Source organism: Molothrus aeneus, chromosome 1, assembly GCF_037042795.1.
Source record: "Molothrus aeneus isolate 106 chromosome 1, BPBGC_Maene_1.0, whole genome shotgun sequence".
NCBI lineage: Eukaryota > Metazoa > Chordata > Aves > Passeriformes > Icteridae > Molothrus > Molothrus aeneus.
In genome coordinates, this window is record NC_089646.1 from 71,985,262 (window position 1) to 72,008,887 (window position 23,626).

At 37.0% G+C, this 23,626-nt stretch overlaps 1 protein-coding gene across 1 annotated transcript in view; it reads left to right on the forward strand.

Moving 5' to 3' along the window:
• DROSHA (drosha ribonuclease III) overlaps window positions 1-23,626 on the forward strand; it is a 74,207-nt gene that overhangs the window by 11,328 nt on the left and 39,253 nt on the right. Inside the window, exons 8-16 of the mRNA XM_066559404.1 lie at window positions 1,927-2,007; window positions 3,689-3,775; window positions 3,883-3,969; window positions 6,806-6,877; window positions 8,424-8,505; window positions 9,676-9,750; window positions 13,066-13,235; window positions 17,809-17,933; window positions 21,654-21,753. Coding sequence (XP_066415501.1) covers window positions 1,927-2,007; window positions 3,689-3,775; window positions 3,883-3,969; window positions 6,806-6,877; window positions 8,424-8,505; window positions 9,676-9,750; window positions 13,066-13,235; window positions 17,809-17,933; window positions 21,654-21,753 — 879 coding nt within the window. The remainder of the gene's footprint in view (window positions 1-1,926; window positions 2,008-3,688; window positions 3,776-3,882; window positions 3,970-6,805; window positions 6,878-8,423; window positions 8,506-9,675; window positions 9,751-13,065; window positions 13,236-17,808; window positions 17,934-21,653; window positions 21,754-23,626) is intronic.

Here is a 23,626-nt window from a genome sequence, read left to right on the forward strand (position 1 = left end):
AGATAGATATGTATCTGATTGCTTCTCAAGTCTTGGGCTTTACAGCTGCTTCACATCTCTGTCAGTTTTGGCCTGTGTGTTTGAAATAATGGAGGCTGTATTCGTGCGGAACAGTTCTAAGAATTAAGGATGAGAGTTTCAGAAATACGTGATGATTATTTAAATAGCCTCAGTAGATGCTTCTTTTTGGAGCACTGATGAACAATTAGCTGTTGACTGCTTTTTTAATTCTCTTCTGTCTTGTTGCTGTACAAGCCACTGAGAAAGTATGCTTCTGCCTGTGAGCATGACTCTATTTCTTTGAATCAGTTCTTTCCTTAAGGGTCTCAAGAGAATGGGAAAAACTGTGTCAACAACAAGCTGTCACATCACTCCATTGTTAAGGTTGGCTGACTAAGTTTCCAAAGGAGTAGGGAAGTGTCCTGCTTTTTGTGTTACTTTGCACATACACATTGTGCCAGTCTGAAGAAACAGAGGTTAACATCAAAACTTAAAGGTTGCATCCCTATCCCAGCTGCCTAAAGCTAACAATGACAGTGGTTTTGGGATTCTTCCTTCCTGTGGTATCTTCATGTTATATCTAACATGTGATGATGCCATTTAGCTCCACTGTGGATGCTGTTTATGTTTTCAGACTACTTGTAATAGCATGGAAAGTTCTGCTAGTTTTTCTATTGCATTGCAAGTTTATTGTTTGGTTGGTTGTTTTTTTTCTCTAAGGCTAAAAGAAGTTTTGTGACGGTGTTCACAGGGGTTTTCAGATGAGGGAAGAGATCAGAATTTGACTCCATATTTCAGAAGGCTTGATTTATTATTTTATGATATATATTACATTAAAACTATAATAAAAGAATAGTAGAAAAGGTTTCATCTCAGAAGGCTAGCTAAGCTAAGAATAGAAAAGAATGATTAACAAAGGTCTGTGGCTTGGACAGAGAGAGAGCCAGCTCTGCCATGATTGGCCATTAATTCCAAACATCCACGAGACCAATCACGGATCCACCTGTTGCATTCCACAGCAGCAGATAACAATTGTTTACATTTTGTTTCTGAGGCCTCTCAGCCTCTCAGAAGGAAAAAATCCTAAGGAAGGATTTTTAATGAAAAGATGACTGCAACAAAGTTTAACTTCTTGGATTCAGGCTTTGATTAAAAACTGGGGTTGGGAACTTAATTTGTTTTTCTGGTTTATTTCTGGGCTTCTTATGTTGGATTTCTGCAATGAGCGTAATGTAAGAGCAGAAAGCTTAAGGCTGGTGCAGTAGTTGATAGTCTGCATTGATCTTTGTCATAAAAGTGAAAAGAAAGACACCAGCTTTATGATGTATTGCATTGGCCCTTTTTGGTATTGGCGCTTGACGCACCCATACAGAATACTCAAGTGGTATTTTTTCCTCTTTTATCTTTTTTACTGATCTGTTCACAGGATGGATTTGAAGTGTTCCCATCAGTTCTTTAAAGCACCAAGTAAAATATTTGAATGGCCTGCATTTTAGAGGATAGCCTTGTTCCATGGCAGAGGGCTTAGTTGAGGATGGATTTTTCCATCAGAGAACTCAGTAGAACTATTTGAATATGGAGAATTCAGCATGTAAATATTGACACATGCATGTTTAGGACCTAAATTTTGTTTTAGGCAGTCAGCATGCTGTTTGTGTATATAAGCAAAGGAAAAGAGGTATATTATAGCAGGGTGGTAGAATTCTGCTGAGAATGTTTTTCCATCTTGTGCTTCTGAAATAGTGATGGAGTTCTGATGCTGCTGTGCATTATACTACAGTGTTTTTGGTTTTATTGGCTTAAAAACATCCACTTAATCTAAGCATGACAGGCTTTTAGAAGCATCAGCACTCAGGCCATTAAAACCAACATACTTTTCCAAAACCGCTTTTCGATAAAACCAGAATCCTATTTTGTTTTTGACAGATGAATGATGGACCTTTGTGCAAATGCAGTGCTAAAGCCCGGCGAACAGGAATCAGACATGGCATTTATCCTGGTGAAGAGGTATTAGTAATTCTAAGGATTGCAATTATGAATACAAACTTGCAGCTGTATACTCCTGCTTGGGTTGATTTGAGGGGGTTTTCCCATGATTTATGGGCTGAGTGAAAAAAACCTCTTGTGCAACCTTAAATCACTTAGTTGCACTACCTCATATTTAAAATGCAATACTGGTAATGAAATCCGCCTGGAAACTATAGAAAACTTTTGCCTGTGTTTGTTTAGCTTTAGGATTGTTTGGGTTTTTTTTTTAAGTTTCTAAAACATGATTGTGTTAATAGAACTTGTGATCAAAGATCTGCTATCTTCAAGTGGATAATTGTGTTGCGAAGGGCCCACTTTGTGAAGTGATTGCTTTAAAAGAAAATAAATAATAATTCTGCTGCTGAAAGAAGCAGGAGGCTTGTCAGGAAGCATTCTTGCCTTAGCATGTAGGCTTTTCTGCCTATCTTTGTACTTTCTCTTGAAAAATTTTATTTTTCAGTTGGCCTTCTTACGTATATTTACTGAAACAATTTTTTGTCTGCAGTTAAGGAGTTAGGAACATTTCTGTGAATTATTTGAGTTCAGAAAATTCACTTTGGTCTGAAGCTTACTATAAATTTCTCCAGTTCAGGATCTATTCCTCCCCATGTTGCATCTAGGGTTCTTGCTGAAAAGGAACAAAATTTAGGAGGCGAAAACTAGTATATATAAAACTTGCTGCATGAAGGCAGCTGCTCCCTGGAACAATGCCATCTGAGAATCCGAGGTTTCACAAAATCTTCTTGGATATAACGCTTTTCACAGTGTCCAGTAGGTGGAACTGCCTACTTTTGAACTAGCTTGTTTGCAGCTGCCTTGTTGAAGCTTATTTGTGAGAAGCTTATTTTGGGGCTGAAGAACCACCTTCCTTAGTGCCAGAGCAGCATAGTGGTGTAGCTGTCTTGCCATCACCACAGGTCAGCTTTTGTCCTGCAGTTCAGAAGAGTACCCTGCTCACTGCAGTGGTTTTATTCTTTTTCCCAGTGTATTCCAAACAGGCTGGTGGCAGCCTCTGAACCACAAGTTGTATGTAGGGCATATGAAAAAGTGATTTTGTCTGACTGTTGAGGGGTTTAGGTCTTTACACAGGACTGCTTCAGAACAAGCTGGAAGGAACCATGAAATCACAGGTGTCTGGCTGCCTTTGGATCTCAAAGTCAAGCATTACAGCCTGGGAGATAAGAGTGGTATTACCAGAGCGACCTCTGTGATGCTAGACTAATCCCTTCTCTTCAGGCCTCAGATTTCCCCCAAGCAAATGAGCTGATACCTGTCTATCTTGATGATGTACTTTGAGATCTTCTCATGTGATGTCCAGGCTCCTCTTTGTGAGCTTTTAAAATATGTTTCCTGAAAAAGATTTATATAGGAGGGGAAATCAGTCTGGAACAGCTAACTGTTCTGTGTAAGAGAGATGGAGAGTTAAATGAAAAAAAAAAAGTCCCTTTTTTGCTTTTGAATAGCTTTAAAAATATTTCTTAATGTGAAAATGGAGATAAGGCCACACTTTCCTCCTTCCCAGAATGCTTAATTATGACTACCTGCTTTTATTTAATTTTTCCTAATGCATATTTCATGCTTATTAGAAATGCTTTATTCTCTCTTTTAATCGAAATTTGCCTTGACTCTACACATAATTCTACTTATCTCTTTCTTTAAGCCCATTAAACCATGTCGTCCCATGACCAACAATGCTGGAAGACTATACCACTACCGAATTACTGTGTCACCTCCCACAAATTTCTTAGTAAGTACTTTATAAATAATTCAAACTAGGACTTTGATTTTGTTTTCTGTGACAAAAGTCATAGTGCTTCTTGCTTACTCCCTGGTGGTTTTGTTTGCTTTTTTAAGACAGACAGACCTACTGTTATTGAGTATGATGACCATGAATATATCTTTGAAGGGTTCTCCATGTTTGCACATGCCCCGCTGACAAACGTAAGTATGGCCATTGCTACATACTTTAAGTTTCATACAGGGGATTTCTTTAGAAGGTGCTCATTCTGCCCTGAAGCAAAACATCTCTCTAACAACAATACATGTATCTTACCAGCACTGGGCATAGGGGAAAGATATTTGTACTAATGAATCTCAGGTTTTGTCTTGACTGATTGTGATCGGCAGTGTCTTTGAACTGTGACTGAAGCTGTGACGTGAATAGAAGAAATATTTTTATGTGTTTCATGGTTTGGAAGTGAATTAAACCATGGAAGAACTTTCCAAGACTGCTAATTGAATTTAAATTGACTGAGTGGGTTTATTAAGTTGGCAAAGTTTAAAAAATAGCGATAGCAACAAAAAAAGATTTTCCTTTTAACTGACAAAAGAAATTTTCAGAGATCCCCTCTAAAGGGTTTTCTCTCTTAAAACTTACTGAGATGTATCCAATACTTTGTAACAGCTGTTCAGCTTCTTCAGGATCTAGCAAGTTACAATTTTTCGTAAAAGTTGTAGATACGTTGTACAGGTTTTTAATTTTGTCTTTTGAAAGCACATGTAACAAGAAAATTGGTACCCAACTGCCTTGCTTTCCAGTAGAAGCTGAGTTAGCCAAACATGAATGGAAAATATGCAGATTCTTAATTTCAGTACACTTGAAGATTTTTTTGTTATCTTGGTAATTTCAAGATTTTCTCAAAAAGTTCAGTGTGTGTTAGTTTCTATGGTTTTTATACCTATTACTAGCTACCTCACCAGTGCCACAACTCAGTGAATGGCTATCAGCACAGGATGGAACATACATAATGGATATGATAACCCTTCACTTCTGGTAGTCAGGGGAAGGGAGTCTTGTTCAGAAGTCAGTGAGAGAGTGGAGTTTAGCCTCTGGCATGGCAATGGGAAGCACTGCTACCCAGGATCATTAACTCAGCCTCGGGGTTCAAGGCAAATTTATCTCAAGGCTTTATGTTTTCACTTTGCAAATGAGCGAAAAGGAGAAGTTTTGTTTTACTCACATTAAATAATAAGGAGGTCCCCTTATCTTTAAAATTTTTGTGCCTGCTGTATGACAGGAAGGCAGAGAGTTATGGAAATCTTCAATATACAGGCAACAAGGAAAACTTCTTTGATATGAGTAGTTGGTGAAGCTGTTAAGCTTACTGTAAAATGCATGTTTACATGCATTTCCAGATAGGGGAAGTGATCAGCTACAAATGATTCTTTTTGACAGAGTTGAATACAAAGCCACGCTGTGGTGCCAATTCCTGTTAATAACAGATATAAAGCCCTTTGGAAGGAATCCCTTGATGTCATGAGATGATTTTGGCATACAACATAAAACCTGCTCTTTGAGGGACACTTCGGAACATATTTGGTAAAATGGAGCAAAAGGTAGTAAAAATAGAGATCTGAACACCAACATCAGTATCTGTAGTATGTAATCTTAAGTTTGCATAATTAGGGTTATTGCTGAATTTGTACTGTTATTATTGAGTAATAATTGAGCAGCTCAAGTATTAGGGAAAAGGGTTAGTACAGTTGTAGAAAAAATTATTTTTATATTTAAATACCAAACCAATTTTACAGTACCAACCATGTGCTCCTTTAATGTGTATTTGCTTGTGTACATGGAACTCCAGTTCAAGGAGATCTTAGTTGTGGTCACTTCTCTAAAGTATTCAGCTTCTAGTTTAAATTATGTGTTAGGAAGTAAGTAAACAATCTATCTCTGTTTTTTTTAAAGCCTCACTGATTTAAATGTGACAGGTTTTCATCTGCTCAGATTCTAAATGGTATATTTAGCTTCCAAGGTTTTGGGAGGGTTTTGTATTCACATTTAATACCGTATCAAATTGTAAGAAATGCAGTTTTGTTTGGTGCAGCTTTGTAATTTATCAATCTATCAATAGATTTTTGTAGATATCAATAGATTTTTGTAGACAAAATAGTCTAATGTTTGACATTGAGCTGTAAGAAGATGCAAGCAGAATATTGCACTTAAGCTATGTACATTTATTTCATTGCAACCCCAGCACTGTTCAGATATTTATTTGTGTGCTTATAAATGTAAAATAACCTTGGGTTGCTTCACTTTCACAGATCATGGAATTGTTCTAACATTCTTTCATACCTTTGAGGCCAGTGAGTAGTAAAATTTGGTAAGAGCAGTAGATATGTAAGGGAAAATTAGGCATTTTTGTAGTCTTTTATGAATTTAGCTTTTTTTCTCAGAAAATCCTATTAAAAAAATGAAACACCTTCAGCAAATTATGGACTGTAAGAAGGTGAAAAAAGGAATTAAATGTTTGTCTTGCTAGCTAGTCAGATGAAGTTGAGAATATTTATGGCATGAATTTAGTATAAAACTGCAATTTATTCCTAAGCTATCGCATTTGACTTAAAACTGCATTTTAAGACAGTACAGCTGACACAATTGGCAGTGTGCTAAAAACATCTTGCTTTCAGATCACTCTATCAATCTGACATGATGTGTCACAGACAAATTCACTTGCAAATATCCAGTTGAGGGAAAATAGAGGTTTACAGGCATACTTTTTCTCCCAAAGAAAATTTCATCTCCAGTAGATGGCATTATTTAACTTTCTTTCACCATCCCTCCTGTCAGCACTGTGTTTTATTATTGAGGTGAAGGCTAGAGCTGGTACTCCCTTTACACATGCTTGTGTTCTTGTCTTTGCATGATCCCCCAAAGCAGCTGTTTTAGTAAGGGCCCTTTTCAGCAAACAGTAGTACCTTTGCATACAAAATTGTGTTAACAATACATTTGATGCTGTATAGTTTTTAATGCTGAAAATTTTCTCTTTTCTTCCAGATTCCTCTATGCAAAGTAATCAGGTTTAACATTGACTATACAATTCATTTCATTGAGGAGATGATGCCTGAGGTAAGATGGAAAATTAGTCTAAAAGTCAGAGTAGGTTATGAGTTGTTGATATGTTTCATGGATTAAACTCTTTAGTGTCCCACCTTGTGAGATCTTAAGAGACTGGCTCTGTTCTGAACAAGTGGCTGAAACAGAACTTGAATTTATAGGTACTAGCATAAATCCATCTACCTAGGCTATCATATATTAAAATCAAACAATAAGAAGTGCTTATATCATAGGTTCCTTTCATTTTAAGTTATATGCAATATCTGTAAATTGAAGTAGGCATTACCCTTGTCTTATATCTGACAAAAACAAGGCATGTGGAGGTACTTGTTTTCCAGGACCGCATAAGACAATGGCGGAGCTGAAACTTAATCAGGAGTTTGAAGCTCTGAAGATTGCTTATCAGTACTTAATATAAGCTGTTGCCAAAACAAATTTCCTGTGGCTACAAACAAAGCACATTGACTTCATAATCTGTTTGTGGTGGGGTTTTTTATTACTAATTAATGCCTGGTCAAGCCAGTTTGCAAAAGTAAATTGCTGCAGTGGAACAGTGTGTATAGGGTACAGAAGCACCTCTGCATATTAACTATGAAGATTGTATTTAATTTAGTCATATATATTTACATTTTTATTTCTAGTTTTCTCCTTTTCTATTGCTCAACAGCATCTAAATTTGTGCAACAGCCCTAAGATGCCTCAGAAAGAATAATGTGATCAAAGCAATTAATTTCTTGATAGTGAATGTACTATGTTGTCTGCAGATCTTGAACTGAAACAACAAATGGCCACCAAGCAAAATAGGGAAGTCACCATTTGGGAGGGCTTCTGGGTAAATGGCTCCAGCATTATTTGCAGACTATCTTTACTAATGGTTTTTGAAAGAGGTTGTGGTGTTGAGTTTGGAATTTACGGCCAATATCATACATGCACAATTTATATCAATCTGGCCTGATTCTGTTTGTTCAGGAAAGTTTCTATGTTTGTTTGCTGAAGGAGCCACTTCTTCACTTGATGCAAAGAATCTGGTTTTGGGGTTTTTTTCCCCATTTCATCTTTTTTCTTTTTCTTCTGTTGGCTCTTTAGGTCATAATCCTCAATTTGTGTTGTACTCATACTTGCTAGGGAAGTGATCGTGATACCACAGATTGTGATTTATGAACATTTATTATGAGCATGTGGGAAAAAGTGAACTATGAAAAAGAATATTTCTCAGAAATGTGTCATCTTCTTAGCTTGCTCAGGTGGAAGCGGTTTTAGTGCTTGGCAGATTATTGCAGATTCGTAATTTTTGCCTACACTGTTGATTTGGACATGGAGTGAAAAGGATTCAATACCATTCTTTCTTGACAATGCTTTCTGAGGAGACCACTGTGCTACATTAGAGTAGATGATCACAAATATATCAATACTGTTTACAGAACCCAGCATCTAGTGGTTGGCAGATGTGAAGACGCTGGTTTTTTTCATTGTGTTTTATTTAACTATATATGAATGGCATTATTTGTATTGCAGTATTATATATTTATAGTTTTATTCTGTTCTTTTGTTTCTCCAGAATTTTTGTGTGAGAGGCCTTGAACTGTTCTCTTCATATCTATTCAAAGATATTTTGGAATTGTATGACTGGAATCTTAAAGGTAGTGTTCTCTTTGAGGGGGTCCTCAAAATAGCAATGTATCTGCTGTTTTCTATGAGAGGGACAAACTTCAGCTATTCTTCAAGAAGATGAAATTAGGGTTCAATAGTGTGAGCTGTTGCAATGAAAATGCACAAACTTGGCACTGTAGTCTCACAAATAAACTGAATTGATCCAAAACTTTTATATTTAATCAAACAGTGAATATTACTGCATGTTTAATATTGCACAGTATCATGTGCATGGCATTTTGAAAGTCAAGGTGTCAGGTATTCTCTTATTTTACAAGGTAACAAGTTGCTCATACAGTATTTTTCTGCTGTCAACTCAGAAAGCAGTGTCATACAGACAACTGTGGAGAGTTAAGGTTATCATTATAGCTGAATGTTTGTGTCTTTTGACAAGATGAAAATGCTTCTTTCTGCAAAGACCGCAACAAAGGAGAATGGTCTAAAAGAGAAATGAGAGCATTAGAGGAATTGCATTTCAGTATCTGTAGGGTGTCTTGACTTTGTCTGTGGAGTTGCACTCTGCACTTTATGTAGTTAAGCAGAGGAGCACACAGGTTTAATAGATTTTGTGCAGCCTTTGGTTTGATACTAAATATATATACTAAATATATTCTAATATCAGTATTGTCTCTCCTGTCACTGCTTCGGATTGTTCTTTTTTTTTTTAACACCAGGTACTTACAGGTTTAGTTTTTATTTTCTTGCAAAGCTTTATATAATGAAAAGGAAAGTAAAAAAAAAAACCTCATAAAACAGTACTGTGGAAATTTACATGTTCTCTTTGTTATGGTGAACAAAAACCACCCCACTAATTGGGAGGAGATAAACTTGTGCTTGTACCTGTAAGACTTAAGTGTAATAATTAATTTATTATATAAACCAATCTTTTTCTATTACTGTTTTATTTAAAAGTAATGGGTTTTTTGTTAGGTTCTTATTATTTTTAAATTATTTAGATTTCTTTTAAATTGTGTGAAAGCTTTCACTACAAGTTGTTTCGTTGTTTCTCTGGTTTTTTTTGTTACTTTTTGGATTGAAACTTAAGCCCTATCAAATGTAATCACCATTCATTGATTTTTATCTGCAGCAAAGTTGCCTCTGTTCTCCTTTTGCAAATACATTGCTGTTCATAAATTTTCTGTATTTTTTTCGTATTTAAGGTCCTTCACTTGAAAATGATTCTATTTCCTGTCCCAGATACCACTTCATGCCGCGGTTTGTGAGATTTCTCCCAGGTAATGTTTGTATTATATAGCTTTATACAAATTAGATCTAAAAATCTTATAAAAAAACCAAAACAGAAATGAACCCTATCCCCCAGAAGAAAAACCTCCACAAAAAAGCCTTTATTGCAAGTCAAATAGTTCAGTCAGTGCAGAGATCTGGTGCTTCTGCCTGAAGTCTTTAATGCTTGATGGCAGTGTGGATGGTTTACTCAGAACTGGGATTCAGATGGGCAGGCTAAGTCTTGCTTACAGCTTTTGTGTCTGTAGTCATTTTAGGCAGTGCTGGGTCCTCCTTTGGCATGCTCTGTGATGGAGCTATGACATTTGAGGAGTGCTGTTACCTAATTTTGCACATTTCATGTGGCCCCAGCTCTTCAGGGTACCATGCGGTTAGATCACAGTTCTTGATGTGCAAGGGTCAGCATCAATGGCACCCCCAAGCATGTTTTTCTGATAGTTTCGTTATCCTAATGCAAGCTTAGACCTTGTAGCAAATAGTGAAAGACAAAAGCTACCATTCCTATGCAGTTCAACCCTGGCCTGCCAGCAGAGGACAAGATTCCATGTGGAGCATTGCGCTCATTTTGAGTGGATAGCTTACATAGGCATTTAACGTGTCCTAAGACACCAGGACAGACTTTCAGTTGATGTAAATGTCATGGCTCCATTGAAAATGTCCTGCTGAGATCCTGCCAGTGATGGCTCCAGGAGGGTATTGTTGACAGAAGGATGTGTTTCAGGTGTGGGATTTAGGGTGCAGATGAAATAAGGAACAACCTTCATCAAGAGGGCTGTGACCTGGAGGTGCTTTCTGGTCTGGGCTTTGAAATTTTATTGGGATATTAATTATAGCTGGTGCAAAATGAATTTTGGCTTGTTGCTGTAGAGAGTACTGATGGCTAGATGACTATTTCTAATTGTTGTTCCTTCCTGGATACACAGTACTCAATCAGAAGCAGAGCTCTGAGGCTTGCTAGCAAACATTGATTTGGTTTTGCTGAAGCAATTTACAAAATAAGCTATCAAGCCACATGTGGCTGATTAACTTGACCTCATCACAAAATGAGAACAAGTTTGTCCTGCCTAGTTTGTGTAGCTTGAGGGTGCTTTCCTGTTCAGGGTTTTAATATTCTGATTTATTTTTTTTTTAAATTTTAGATTAGAAGTTAGCTCTTTCTGTGCTGTTGGGTTGTTTACTGATAGGGAGAGATAAGTCTCTGTAATATGTATTCCTGTGTATGTGTGCTGCTTCTTCTTTAAGGTACCCAGCCTTCTAACTCTTTTTAAAAATGTCTTTTTTCTGATATTCCTGGATATGTAGTTGCCTTTTAGCATCTTTTTGACAGGTTTTTTTTTTAATCAAGCTTTCATTTTTTTATTGATTATTTTTTGAAGTATCCTTGAAGATTTTTAATTTTCAGAGAGTGGAAATCTATTTCCTTCAGGTGTGTTTGCAGAACACTTCTTAAGTCTAATCAAAGAAGATTTGGTGCATCAGATCTCCACACATCCATCAGCTCTCTCTTTAAAGATAGGAATGAATTGCTGATTTCCCATCCCTTCTACTTTTTCTTTCTTACTTTCCTAACATTGTCTAAATATAATGAGGTTTGGGATGTCAGGTTTTCTGTGTGGATTTTCTTAGACACAGGCCTTGGAGTAGCTCTGACCTAGTCATATCCAGTTTACTGAGATGCACAGCATGCAGAACAGTATTCATTTTCATAGGATTTTATGATGATAAATATATTCAGAGAAAAAAAGCCTAGGAAAAACACATTTGAGGTCCCAAGTACTGCATATTCTGATTTAGAAAGAGTCTCTGACTTTGGCACAGCCATCTGTAGCAACCTGTACGTAATCTTCCATGGGTGAGGATACACTTACATTTTAGTGGTTGGTGGGTGGGACCTACCTCTTGCATAAGAGTATAATCCAGTTGTTGACAGAGAGCAGTCTTGTAAGTGGAGTCCCCCTTTAATTTGAAGGAAAACTGTGCACATTCAAAAATCTGTCCCTGTAGCTATTTAGAAGTATTTTCTATTTTCAGTGAAGTTTGGGGTGTATTTTCCCCACTTAAGATTCCATCTTGGAGTTTGGCTGAGTTAGCTGTTCTGAGAGGCCAAGTTACACCATTGCTTGTCATCATTTCTGTGCAGTAGTGCTGTACTCCCAGCAGAAGTAAGAGAAGGGCTTGGTTCCTCACATACCTTGTAGAGGACATCATCTTACACAGTGCTGCTGTTGTGCAGCAGCTCTGCAAGGCTTTTCCATCATGCCTGGGATCACACTCCTTGTGCTGTGGTGTCATCCCCCATATTGCTCTAAGGTTTTACTCCTGGTTTGTCACCGTTTCTCTTTTGTGGGTGTAGTGATAGAGCGAATATACTCAGTGGCTGGACTCTATTGTGTCTGCTCCTTGAGGGAGGGAAATCAACATTTGTGTTCTGTGGGGCTGAAATGCAAAGATTCTTTATAGCTGCAAATTAGCCCTGTTATTAAAGGAGAGAATTAGAGAGATGTATGTCAAAATTAAAGCATTGTGAGAACATGCAGTGACTTTTTACTGACATGAACAGACTTAGTGAATTTGAATAGTCAGTGTTCTGAGTGATCACTGAGTGGTGATTTGTCAGAACCATCACTCACCTTCCCTGTTTGCATATTCACATCTATACCTGGCTACCTGAAGCCAGGCAGATTATGGTGTCTTCTTTTATTACAAGCAGCCTGTGCTGTGCATTTTTCCTGGGGACTCAGAGGTATTAAGTAATTTTCACATGCCCTTGATTCATTTAGTGACAGAAGACAGCATGAGGCTCTTTAGTCTTCATTACTGCAGTTATGGCATGTAAGGACTACAGATGAGTTTAAAGTGCAGGGATAGCTTACTACATTCATCCAGAAGTATCCTGTAAAATTTTGAGTGTACTTAAAAAAAGCTGCCTAACACCTAAAGGCTTTTTAACTGCTTTTGTGAAAAGAATGATAAAATTGTGAAAAGGAAGGTATAACTGGACAGCATATCTGATTGTTCTGCTTTCTCATTTTAAAGTTTATTCAGGCAAGTTAGGAACTTCAAGTTTACAGTACGATGGAACTGTTACTCTTGCCACCATTACTGTAACTGCTTTAGTTTAGCAATTATGTTTGTGTGTGAGCAGTATTCATCAATAAAACATTTGCCTTCATATTTGTCAAATCATATAAGCATTTTGCATTTTATTTTGTTCATACAAATACTTTGTGTTCTGCATATTTTCTCTTATGCTCATGCTTTAGGAACGAATCTCTAAAATGTGTTTTTTTATTTCTGGTTTTCAGATGGAGGAAAAGAAGTACTCTCAATGCATCAGATTCTTCTCTACTTGTTACGATGCAGTAAAGCTCTGGTGCCTGAAGAGGAGATTGCTAACATGCTTCAGTGGGAAGAACTGGAATGGCAGAAATATGCAGAAGAATGCAAAGGGATGATCGTTACCAGCCCTGGCATGGTAGAACAAATAAATAATTATTTGGTTTTTTGAACAATCCAGTGACATGTACATGTCTTCTTTCAGAGAGTTTGTTACAGGCTAAAATAGAACAGGAAAAGGTGACTAGTGGCAGTTGCAGATTGCAATAGGAACAGTTTATTGACTGGTTCTAACCCTGAATTGTCCCCTCTGCTGCTGTACTAAAGGGTGTATGTTCAGATGGGCACTGTTTCAATGTACACATTTAAAGGAAGAGCTATATTTTATGTGTGTAAAACTTTCCTGTTTTCTCAGACATTCTTTATGTGCATGATCTCATTCTCTTTTCTCAGACACAGCACCAGAGAAATAGTAACTATTTGCTATTTACTTTCCTCTTCCTCTTTTGACCCCCTATTGACAGCTCTGTTTAATGTGTGCTATCCAAACACTGGCTTGAATATGGAAAAGGTGTTTTCTGCCCATGTAGTTTTTTCCACGTTGTTTCTGTGCTGCTCTCACTCAAACTGAGGAATTTTGTGTACGTTAATTAATGCATGCAATAATTTTTAGTACCTAGTTTGAAACCCCTGTGGCCTTATTATTTTTGGAACAATTGGTATTTTAAAGCACTTGTTTTCTGCACATAGCTCCTTTGAACTCCGGTGTGTATGTGAATTCAGCCCATTATTCTTTTAAGAAATGTGGGTCACAAGAATAGATGAATGTCCACTAAAAACTGCAGGATTGTATTTGTATAGTTTGCAAAAGAGTATCTTAGAGGCATATTTTGGACCTAATATTTGAGACCGACATGCATCTTTGTCAGTAGTAATACCTTTCTTTTCCTGACTTCATTTTCCTCCTTTGCTCATAGCACAAATTCTTAGTTTCTGAAGAAGAAGTGTAACTTGGTACCATGCCCAAGAAGGAATCTAATTTTTTTTTACTGAAAAACCCGTCCCCAAACTGCAGTCAGGGTGACATACTAAATAAATTTTTCCAGTTCACATTTTTAAGTATGGCAGCATAACATTAGTAAACTACTTAATAAGCTAATAATAACTTGGGTCAGATAATTTTCTCCTTGATTTCATTCTGAGTGAAGTAAAACTTTTACAACAACAAGAAAATTAGGCTGTTTCTGGAAACATGAAATACAAAAATACGTGTGAACCCTTGCTATGGAAAATTCTGCCTCAGCTGCTTAAAATGGTTGCTATACCAGAATCCCATAATAGAAGTTGTTAGAAAACCTCAACAGCCTTAACTTGCCTATGGTTTCTGTGCTACAAGGTACAAGCCTGTCCACAATTGTCAGTGTCTGAATGCTATGCACTGACATAACTTCAGTTATTTTGCTGAAGATATGCTGATTTCAGCTAGCTGAAAACTCCCTTTTTTGTTTAGCATGGAGGAAGGCATATGCGTTCCTTGCTTGTGTCACGGAACTCTAAGTGTCTGTGTGTATGAAGCAGTGTGATTTGTGAGCTGTGGCGTTAATTCTGAGATTCTGTGTGATTTTCTACTGGCAAATCTTGCATTCTACAAGGCAGCATCTTTAGAGACGTGTGGACATCAAAATGTGTAAGCATAAAAGAAATCTGTAGTGCTTTGAAATGTCATGTTATAATGGCATCATTAGAACGTGTCTTTTCTCTCAAGATTGTCTTCTTAGTTTGGGGATTTTTCCTGTACATTGCAGCATACTGGACTGATTATGAATGTAAGTGAAAAACAGAGTATGAATCTATTACCTATGCATTTTACAGCATTAGAAGATAAAACACTTCTGTTGGAGAGACAATATGAAACTGTTTCAGAAAATTACAGCTCTTCAATTCAATTACATCCACTTGAAACAACAACGTAAAAACACTGAATTTTGTTTTGTTGCACAGCATTTCTTCAGAAATAATAATTCCTCTTGTGATCAAATCTAGGTTTTATGTATGTGTTTTATTTTCTTTTCAGTGTGAGGTGTATATATGTGCAATGTGGAGAAGGGAAACAACTTATAATAGGATATGAATCCCACTTAAACAACTAACAGTATTTCAGCATTATTTAAAATTATTTTGCTTATTTATGGTGTTTCATTAGTTCAATGAAACTTTGTGTTGGAATAGACTTAGAAGTTCACAAATTTTAGTCATCTTTCATACTTCACTCTTCCTAAAATATTGCTGGTTTTCTCACTACTATGTAGATATATGTATATATTAATATACTTCTGTACTGCATCTGCATGCTATTTCATGTTTTGTTCTAATGTCAGCAGAGCCTTGATTGATGAGATTTGGAGTAGGAAACAAAAATAACAGGCCTCTATTCTGTTAGAATTTCTTTGGTTTTGATGTGACTTTAAAGGCAAGGTTGTGATTATTGGATAGTCTATCAAAGCACTTGTAAAAGAGCACAGGGATAAAGCTCTGGAAGAATAACATCTAATTTGCTTGCATCCTGTCTGCTGGTGTGCAATTTATACTCGATGTTTCTGTACATTGATGTTTGTTCATTTAACCTTCAGAAAGGGCACAGGAGAGAAGGCTGGTGTTCATGATGAAATAAAAAAGCATAACCCAGCTACACCCCTCTCATAGCTGTCAGTGAGGGAGCAGTTGTGATTAGGTCTTGGAGAAGTTCTTTTGTCCTCGTTGCTGTCAGCTCTCTGTGAACAGCTGTGTAACTGATTGACAACTGCAAGGAACTGTCATGGAAATGAAGAGGAATCTGGTTTTGAGTAGTTCTGAGGTCACACATTTAACACAGACCCTGCTACATGCATAGTGAAAGATGTCCTTTTTGCACTTATGAGTATTTCATTGCCTCTGTTGAAGTATCTAAATTGTATCTGTATTTTTTTAATTACATTGAGTATAATTGGTATGTTGAGTACAATTATTGTTTAATATTCTGTTAATTATATTTTGCTGACCTGGTTCTCAAAGGAGTGGTGTATCAAGGCTGCTTTTTTAAGGGGTACAGAGATGGGAGAATTTCCTCAATTTAATATTAAGAGTAGGGAGAACCAACAAACAACTTATGAGGAGACAAAAACTTCTCAAGCTGGTTTTGTGCAATCTTCAAAAAAATGAAAAACAACCCTCTAAAAATAAACTTAAACTAATCCTTAAAAATCAGGACTTATAAGCTCTTGTCTAGGGGACAACATTCTGTCTGGTACAAATCTTGCCCATTATTTTCTTTTGGGCTTTTTTTGTTCTAATCCTTTTTTATAAGAAATGCTGTGGGGAAGACCTTTATTCTCTTCTCCTCTTCTCTTTTCTTTTTTTTTTTTTGTGAAACCATCAGCTTTAACTAACTAATTCAAGTAAATTAACTATTAACTAATATAAATATCTTTTTTCCTCTGTTTTTTTTTTTTTTTGGCTGGGGAGATGTAACTTTATGTTCAGTCATCTTGTCTAAAGGGACGCTGATAAGCATTTTCCCTTGGAAAATATTTCTTCATCTTAAAGCCAAGCATTTAAGTAAGTTTGGTTTTTTTTAGAATAGGTTGAACTGTTGCCATATATAGAATTGACTTTGCTTTTCCGTGCGGAAAATGATTCCTGTGAACAGTTTTACCAAGGTGGTTTGGAGGGTAAAAGCTTTGTTCTTGACACAGTTCTTATTGTTTTGTGAAGAGAATGGTGAGAGCTGTTTCTGTAACACTGAAACTCATCTTTGAGCGCATCTTTACAGTGCTAAATGAGACGTTCTGAGATGCAGGTAACTAGAAGTAAGGTGCTTTTTCTGAAACCTAAGACAAGCAAAATATATTGGCCTCATCCAGCTGATTGCAAAGCGGGGAGAAAGCAGGCACATTACAAAGCAGCTTGACAGGTAATGGAGAAGTTGTTTACTTGGAGACAAACTGTGCACCTTCAGCTGAGTTTTTAAATATGCTGGGTAAGTGATCAAAAGCTCTGTGAGCAGCATGTCTGCCACAGTGACGAGCAATTACTTACTCTCTGCCTTCAGAGAGCTGAAGCAGAAGTTGCCTTCTTTTGCACTGTCCTTTTTAACAATGAAAAGAACTTCTGTTTTGAACTGTTAAAAGGGCAAAAGTCTCCTCATTATACAAGACTATATTCCTCCTTGTACACATCAGCCTAGGAGCCTTTTCTGAGAGTAGTATGACAGATTTTTGTTGATACTGTTTAAATCAGTGTGATTGAATGGATCTGATAATGCCTTTATTTGCTTTGGGAAATCATGAACTAAAATTAGAGAGGTAAACTGATCTTAGCAAACTGCTCAGGCATGTGGGTTTTTGGATGCCAGAATGCTAATCCTAATTTTTATTTCTGGTGTGATGCTTGACCAGAGAAAGTTGTTTTAAGTTCTTGGAAATAGTAAATTTCCGGATGTTTAAAGTTAAAAGGCCTTTTTTGGTTCTTTTTCTTTGAGTGTTAGGTCAATTAACTTTGTTTCAATTATTGTTGTTGACAAATGTTTATAATAGTATTAATGATTAGTTTAATGTGCATTTTACCAAGTTTGGAATGTTGTTGCTTCATGTTTTCTGGATAGTGTGGGCTTGAGGCAGTAAATTTTCCATGGAGCTGCTGTCAATTTAGTTGTATTTTGTTTTTTTTTCTCCTAGAAGCCCAGCTCAGTTCGTATTGATCAACTAGACCGCGAACAATTCAATCCTGATGTAATTACTTTCCCTATTATTGTACACTTTGGGATACGACCTGCTCAACTCAGTTATGCTGGAGATCCTCAGTAAGATGCTTTTCTTTCTTTCTTTTGTTCAGGAACTCATTACTGTTGTCATTTGTGCCTTAAATAGGGCTTGGTTATGTGCTTAGTTGAGTCCAGTATAAAGCTTGGCACTTATGATATCAGACACAAGCTCCTGCAAGTTAGAAAATACGAGGAGTAACTTTCTCTCTGGAATACTTCAGGATCTGCTGAATAATCATGCATGCATGTGTGGTATGAAACTTTTTAACCTGACAACAGCTCTTCTGGGTCCAGCAAAAGGTGGTTCCTCAAGCTCGATGTTATTTCTCTGGGAGGCCAGTGGTGGGTTTTCAGAGACAGGATAGTGTAACAGGAAGGCAGAGAAGCAAAAGTAGTTACCCAAGCTTCCTAATGTCTGTAGCATATAGATTTATGAGCTAGAGGATGTATTTCGGTAATTTTGTTAAACAGCCCTGAATGGATGTTTTAAAATTTCTCAAATCACTGTTTGAGTCTTATGCTACTGACAGGGACAAGATTTCAGGTAATGACTTCACCAGTACTGCTGTGTATCATATGCAAAAGTAATGATTTTTATTTCAGAGCTGCTGCTTGATTATTTAATTAGATGTTCTTCAGGTCTCACATCTAATAAGGAATAATATAACCATTTCTGTTTGATTACTTCATGATGTTTGTTTCTTGCATACTGCTATATCCTACTTAATCATCTCTTTCTGTGCTTTGAAGGATCATGTCTACATAGTGTTTCCTAGCTTGGAAGCTCTTGGAAGCTCTTTTCTGTGCTTTTTATATCCTGTTAGAGTTTGGGAGGAATGTAGAGAAGGAGTGGAGAGGGAATCAGGACTTCAGGCAGACCAAGAAATATTGTTTCACTGTGGATTGATGAAGGGACGCAAAAGTGATGATTGGATTTTGTTCCTAGTTCTTTTCTTAACCTCTGACTATTTCAGGGAATTCTTCCAGTGATTGGGACATCTGCTTTCTGCATTATGACAGTATAAAGCCTGTCTCTGGTGTATGTGTAGTTAAGGTTGTCTTTTTCCTCAATGCAGTAGTTTAAAAATGGTATTTCCCAATTAAGTACTCCCACTAATGAGTGAACCACAACCCACTCCCTTCCCCTTCCACTGAGAGACACAAAAAAACAGAGATCACAGGTTGAGAGAAGAATGATTTACTGGAAACAGCAATGAGGCAAGGAAATAAACAGTTAACAGCAACAATACTAAAAACAAAAATGTAAGAAAGAGAGGATGATTTATGTGCAAAATGCTCAACAGATCTGCAGTTTTGAGGCCCAAACACTCATGTGCATGTATGACAGTTATATTGTTTTGCAACTGCTTGATGAGGATTTTAAATCCAACATGGCAGGAAGTAGGAATATTGAGTGCTAATCCAGATAATAAAATGGGGTTTTTTTGGCTTTGATCATCACTTTTATTTTTAAAAATATATCTCTTTTATCTTTTTGTTTTCTTGTCCATAAAAAGGAAATAATTTGACCCAAAAATATAAAAATTACCTCTACTTTGATGCTGAGTTTATTACTAACTGTAAAGTTCTAGTATTTTCATTGAAAATAGTATAAAGAGACAAAAATTATTCTTTCCACACATATTTTTTTTCTTTAAAATTTAGTCATGGGTTTGGTTTTTGTTTTGGGTTTTAACCTTGGAGCTGCTTACAGAACATAGGTATGTTTTATTTTATCAAAGCAACAAAGCATTTTTTGTGAAAGACCTCTGTGGTGCTGTCATAAATGTCAGGCTTAACTTTGGTGTATGTGCACCCAGAAGAGATTTTCCTCTAATGTGTCTTTTCTTTGTGGTGTTCTAATACAGAATTTTTTGTAATGGTAGTATGTTTATTAATTCTCAAACTTAATTGCAATAACAAAGCTTGTTTCACCCTTGTCAATACTTGCAGAAAAATGTGAATTGTAGATCACAGTTTCGGGCTCTTGGTTTTGGTTTGAAACTTCCTCAAGGCATTTGTTGTTTTTGTTTTGGTTGATTTGTTCATTAACTAATTTTTCTTTTTTTGGATGGTGATTTGTCAAAAATAGATGTGCTATTCTGCAGATTGCAAAAGTGTGGTGAATGGAGCATGAGAAAAATCTATGTATTGACCATTTCAGATGTATTTGTAGACTGAAAAAATATCAGTATCTCCAGAGGTAGAGAGTATACATTCAAGAATGCTGCAGAGAAATAGCTAGGGAAAAAATGCCAATAAGAAATTGTTTGTGTTTATGCCAAAAGATTTGTTTATGTGTCGGTGAATGTAGGATGCTGGGAAGATTATGAAATAGTAAAAGAGCTGCTGCTTCATTGACTGCTAAGCCACTAACATGAAAACTTCCTAATAAAACAACTGCTCTAAGTTGTTGCTGGGGAAGATTGTCTTTTATAATGTAAATACGTGTAAAAATTAACTTGGGTAAACTTCTTTCCTCTGGCCTCTAATTCCCTGCTTCCTATTCAAAGTCTGATTTATGGTTGTCCTGAATACAAGGACAACCTAAGGACACAGGGTCCTAAGGACAGGGTCCACATTTCCTAAGTGTAGGGGAATAGAATATAAGAAAATAAAGATAGTGTAGGAAGTAATCTTACCCCTAAGGAGTTGCAGTTGGGCCGATTATCAAAGATTAGGAAGAGGCCTAACTTTAACAGGCCACAGCTGTAACCAGTGAGAAGAAGAGTGCTATAAAAGAGTGGGGTGGCTGGTTGAGAGAGGAACTGGAGTCAGTTGGCTTCTTTGTGAAGAAGAAAGAGGCAGTGCTCTGAGGAGCTGCCCACAAGAAACACCAAGCAGGTATGAAACTTTTGTGGTAGGAGATAACAGTATAGAACCCCTGCAATAAGATGGCAACACTAAGGACACAGAGTCCGTGTCAAGGTTCTCTTTGTTGCTCCTCCCATTGTAACTTCTGGACCTGTCGGTCAATTGCAGCTGAATATAATTTTGGGATGTGGTCTCCAAATGGAGTAAGTTCTTACAAATTTGGCGACAGTTTGTGCTAGATCGCTGTGGGACTCCCACCAAGGAAAACATTGTAATTGGGGTTCACGTGTAATTAGACACTGCCAAAATAAGAAAAGGCTAGATGATTGAAGAAAACCAGAAAACTTAAGTATGTGCCAATCACAGAAGTAACTTGAATTGCTCTTTCCCTTCAGTGGAAATCCATAGGGAACAAAACTTTCATTTCACTTTTCACAGAGGAACTTCATGCTGCATGTGACTTGTAGAGCTCTTCCTTATGTGCTTCACTAAAATGTTTGAGCTGGTTTAAGGACGGACACTTCCTGGGGAATGGTACTACACCTTTGCAGTGAGTGATGGGTAAACCATGTGGAGAAGGAGTTTTCACCTGCCTGAATTGAGTTAAGGGGCAGGCACGTCTTTTCAGCATACAGAGGTGGCCCTTTGGTGGGTATCTGGGAGACCTGGGGTCTGCCTGGATCTTTGCTGTTCTTTACCTCACTCTGAGCACTAATGCCTCCTCTCTGCTTCCTGGCCCACCCTGCTGGAACAGCTACCCAGGCACTGTCACCAATCAGAAATTACATTGAGATTATTTTGTTTCTGTAGCAAAGAGGTGCTTGTAGACATTCTTTGTGTACGTTGTGTACATTATTAGCAGTTGGTGTGTTCCTAATGACAAACAGGGAGAGAGAGACTTTGGTTCACTGACCAAAATACTTGTTTTCTGGTTTTGTCCTTCAGATACCAAAAGCTGTGGAAGAGTTACGTGAAGCTGCGTCACCTGCTGGCTAATAGTCCCAAAGTCAAACAGGCTGATAAACAGAAATTATCACAAAGAGAGGTATTCTGGACCTTCCTATGACTGATAATTGAGCATTGTAATTTGGGATGGCATAAAGCCATATAACTGCCCTGTTTATGGAAAGAGTAGAAATTGTTTACAAAACATTTCCTGTCCAGACTCTTAAAACAGATTTTATTTTTATCTATGCTTGTTATTGAATGAAGGTTTTTTCCTTTTTTCTTGCTGTCAAACTGCTGAGAGTTTTTTACCCAATTATAGAAATTATTGTTATGGAACCATAACTTCTTTATAGCTGTTGCCATTAATGGTTTCAAGAATTAGCATAGAGAAGGACTTTTTATTTCATAATGTACTTTTAACTGGCTCATAATTTTAAACATTTCTCTTCTGAAATAAAAACTGCCACACGTGTGTGCATAAACCATAATTTATTAGGTGGTATAGTGACATTGCTTAAGATCTTTGACTTGAAATCATCTGGTTGTTGTATGATAGACAAGATATTTTTCTAGTTTTGTTTTTTTTCCTGCAAAGTGATGAGCAATAAGCATTTCGTAATTGCAGATGCTCAACCAATTGGGAATTAAAAGCAGAAAAACAAAGACTCCTAAATATAGCCTAAACTAACCTATTTCTATAAACCCATGGACTGAAGCTTTGAATTTGTCTTGTGCATGTCTATCGGGCACTCTTAATTTGACAGCCTGTGTAAAGAATACACAGAGGAGAGATTACCTTCTCAAGTATGGGACGGTATTTAATTAAGTGGTATTGTATTTTTATTTATTCATTAGAAACACTAATTATTCATAAAATCATAGACTAGCTTGGGAATGATGCTTGAGAATCGTGGAGTGTGATTCCTGAGACTTCCCCAGTTTATTGGGGAAGTCTCAGAAATTGCACTTTTGGAATTGCTTTTGGTTGCAGAAAGTGTTTGATACATATGACATTGCACCTGATCTTTTTCATTGTTGCAAAGCATAGTATGCTGTTGTGTGAGCAAGTGTTAGTAAACATTTTATTTATGCTGATATTAAATAACCCCTTGGCTTCCTTACTTGTAAATGGAAAAAAAAGTCAAAAAGCCCCACAACATTGTGACTGAACTGTGCCACAGTTGTGAAGGGAAAAAAAAGATTTGTCCTTACAGAGGTGATTTTGTTTGCCACAACTACACACAGAGCAAGCAGAAGATCATTGTTTTATGGGCACATTTTCATTAGGGGGTAATGGATAGCTCATTTGTAAAATTGTGGTGGATTGTTTGTAAGGGGGTGATCATATTTTGCTCCAGAAGATAAATGGTCCTTTGTTATTTAGCACTGGCTGGGGACTGCTGATTTTTGTTTCTAGACTGTATTATCTCGGATAACGAGTTTTACAAGTAGTGTGCCAAGAGGGAGGCATACAGGGCTGAAGCAGAAACTTTATGTGAGGATAATCTATATATTTGTCAGTAGAGGTGTCAGTAACTCAGAAGGAGCTGTAGGACTGTACCTGACTTGTACAGGGGCTTTTAAAAATTATGAATCATATATTATGGAGTGCTTCTGAGCCAGTCAGACTGAAATACAGCCAGGTCTGGCAAACACTGTAGCACCTTTCTCAGGAAAACTCCATGACACACCTTTGACAATGCACAAGGGGTGCAGTTCTGGCAGCATCTCTGTTCCCTCTGCCATCAGTCATCCACCACTGTGAGGCTGTACAATGATATTATTTGTGACAAGGCCATGCCTGGGGCTTTGTTCCTCTAACCTAACTTTGAGCATTTACAGCAGGTGCATAAATTAGGACCTGAAAGCTCACTTTGAAGTCAGTGGAGGGAAAAATACATTTTTGAAGCCATTTATCCCCTTCACTGAATATAAAAGGAACCAGGGTTATCTAGCGTCCTACCCTAGGC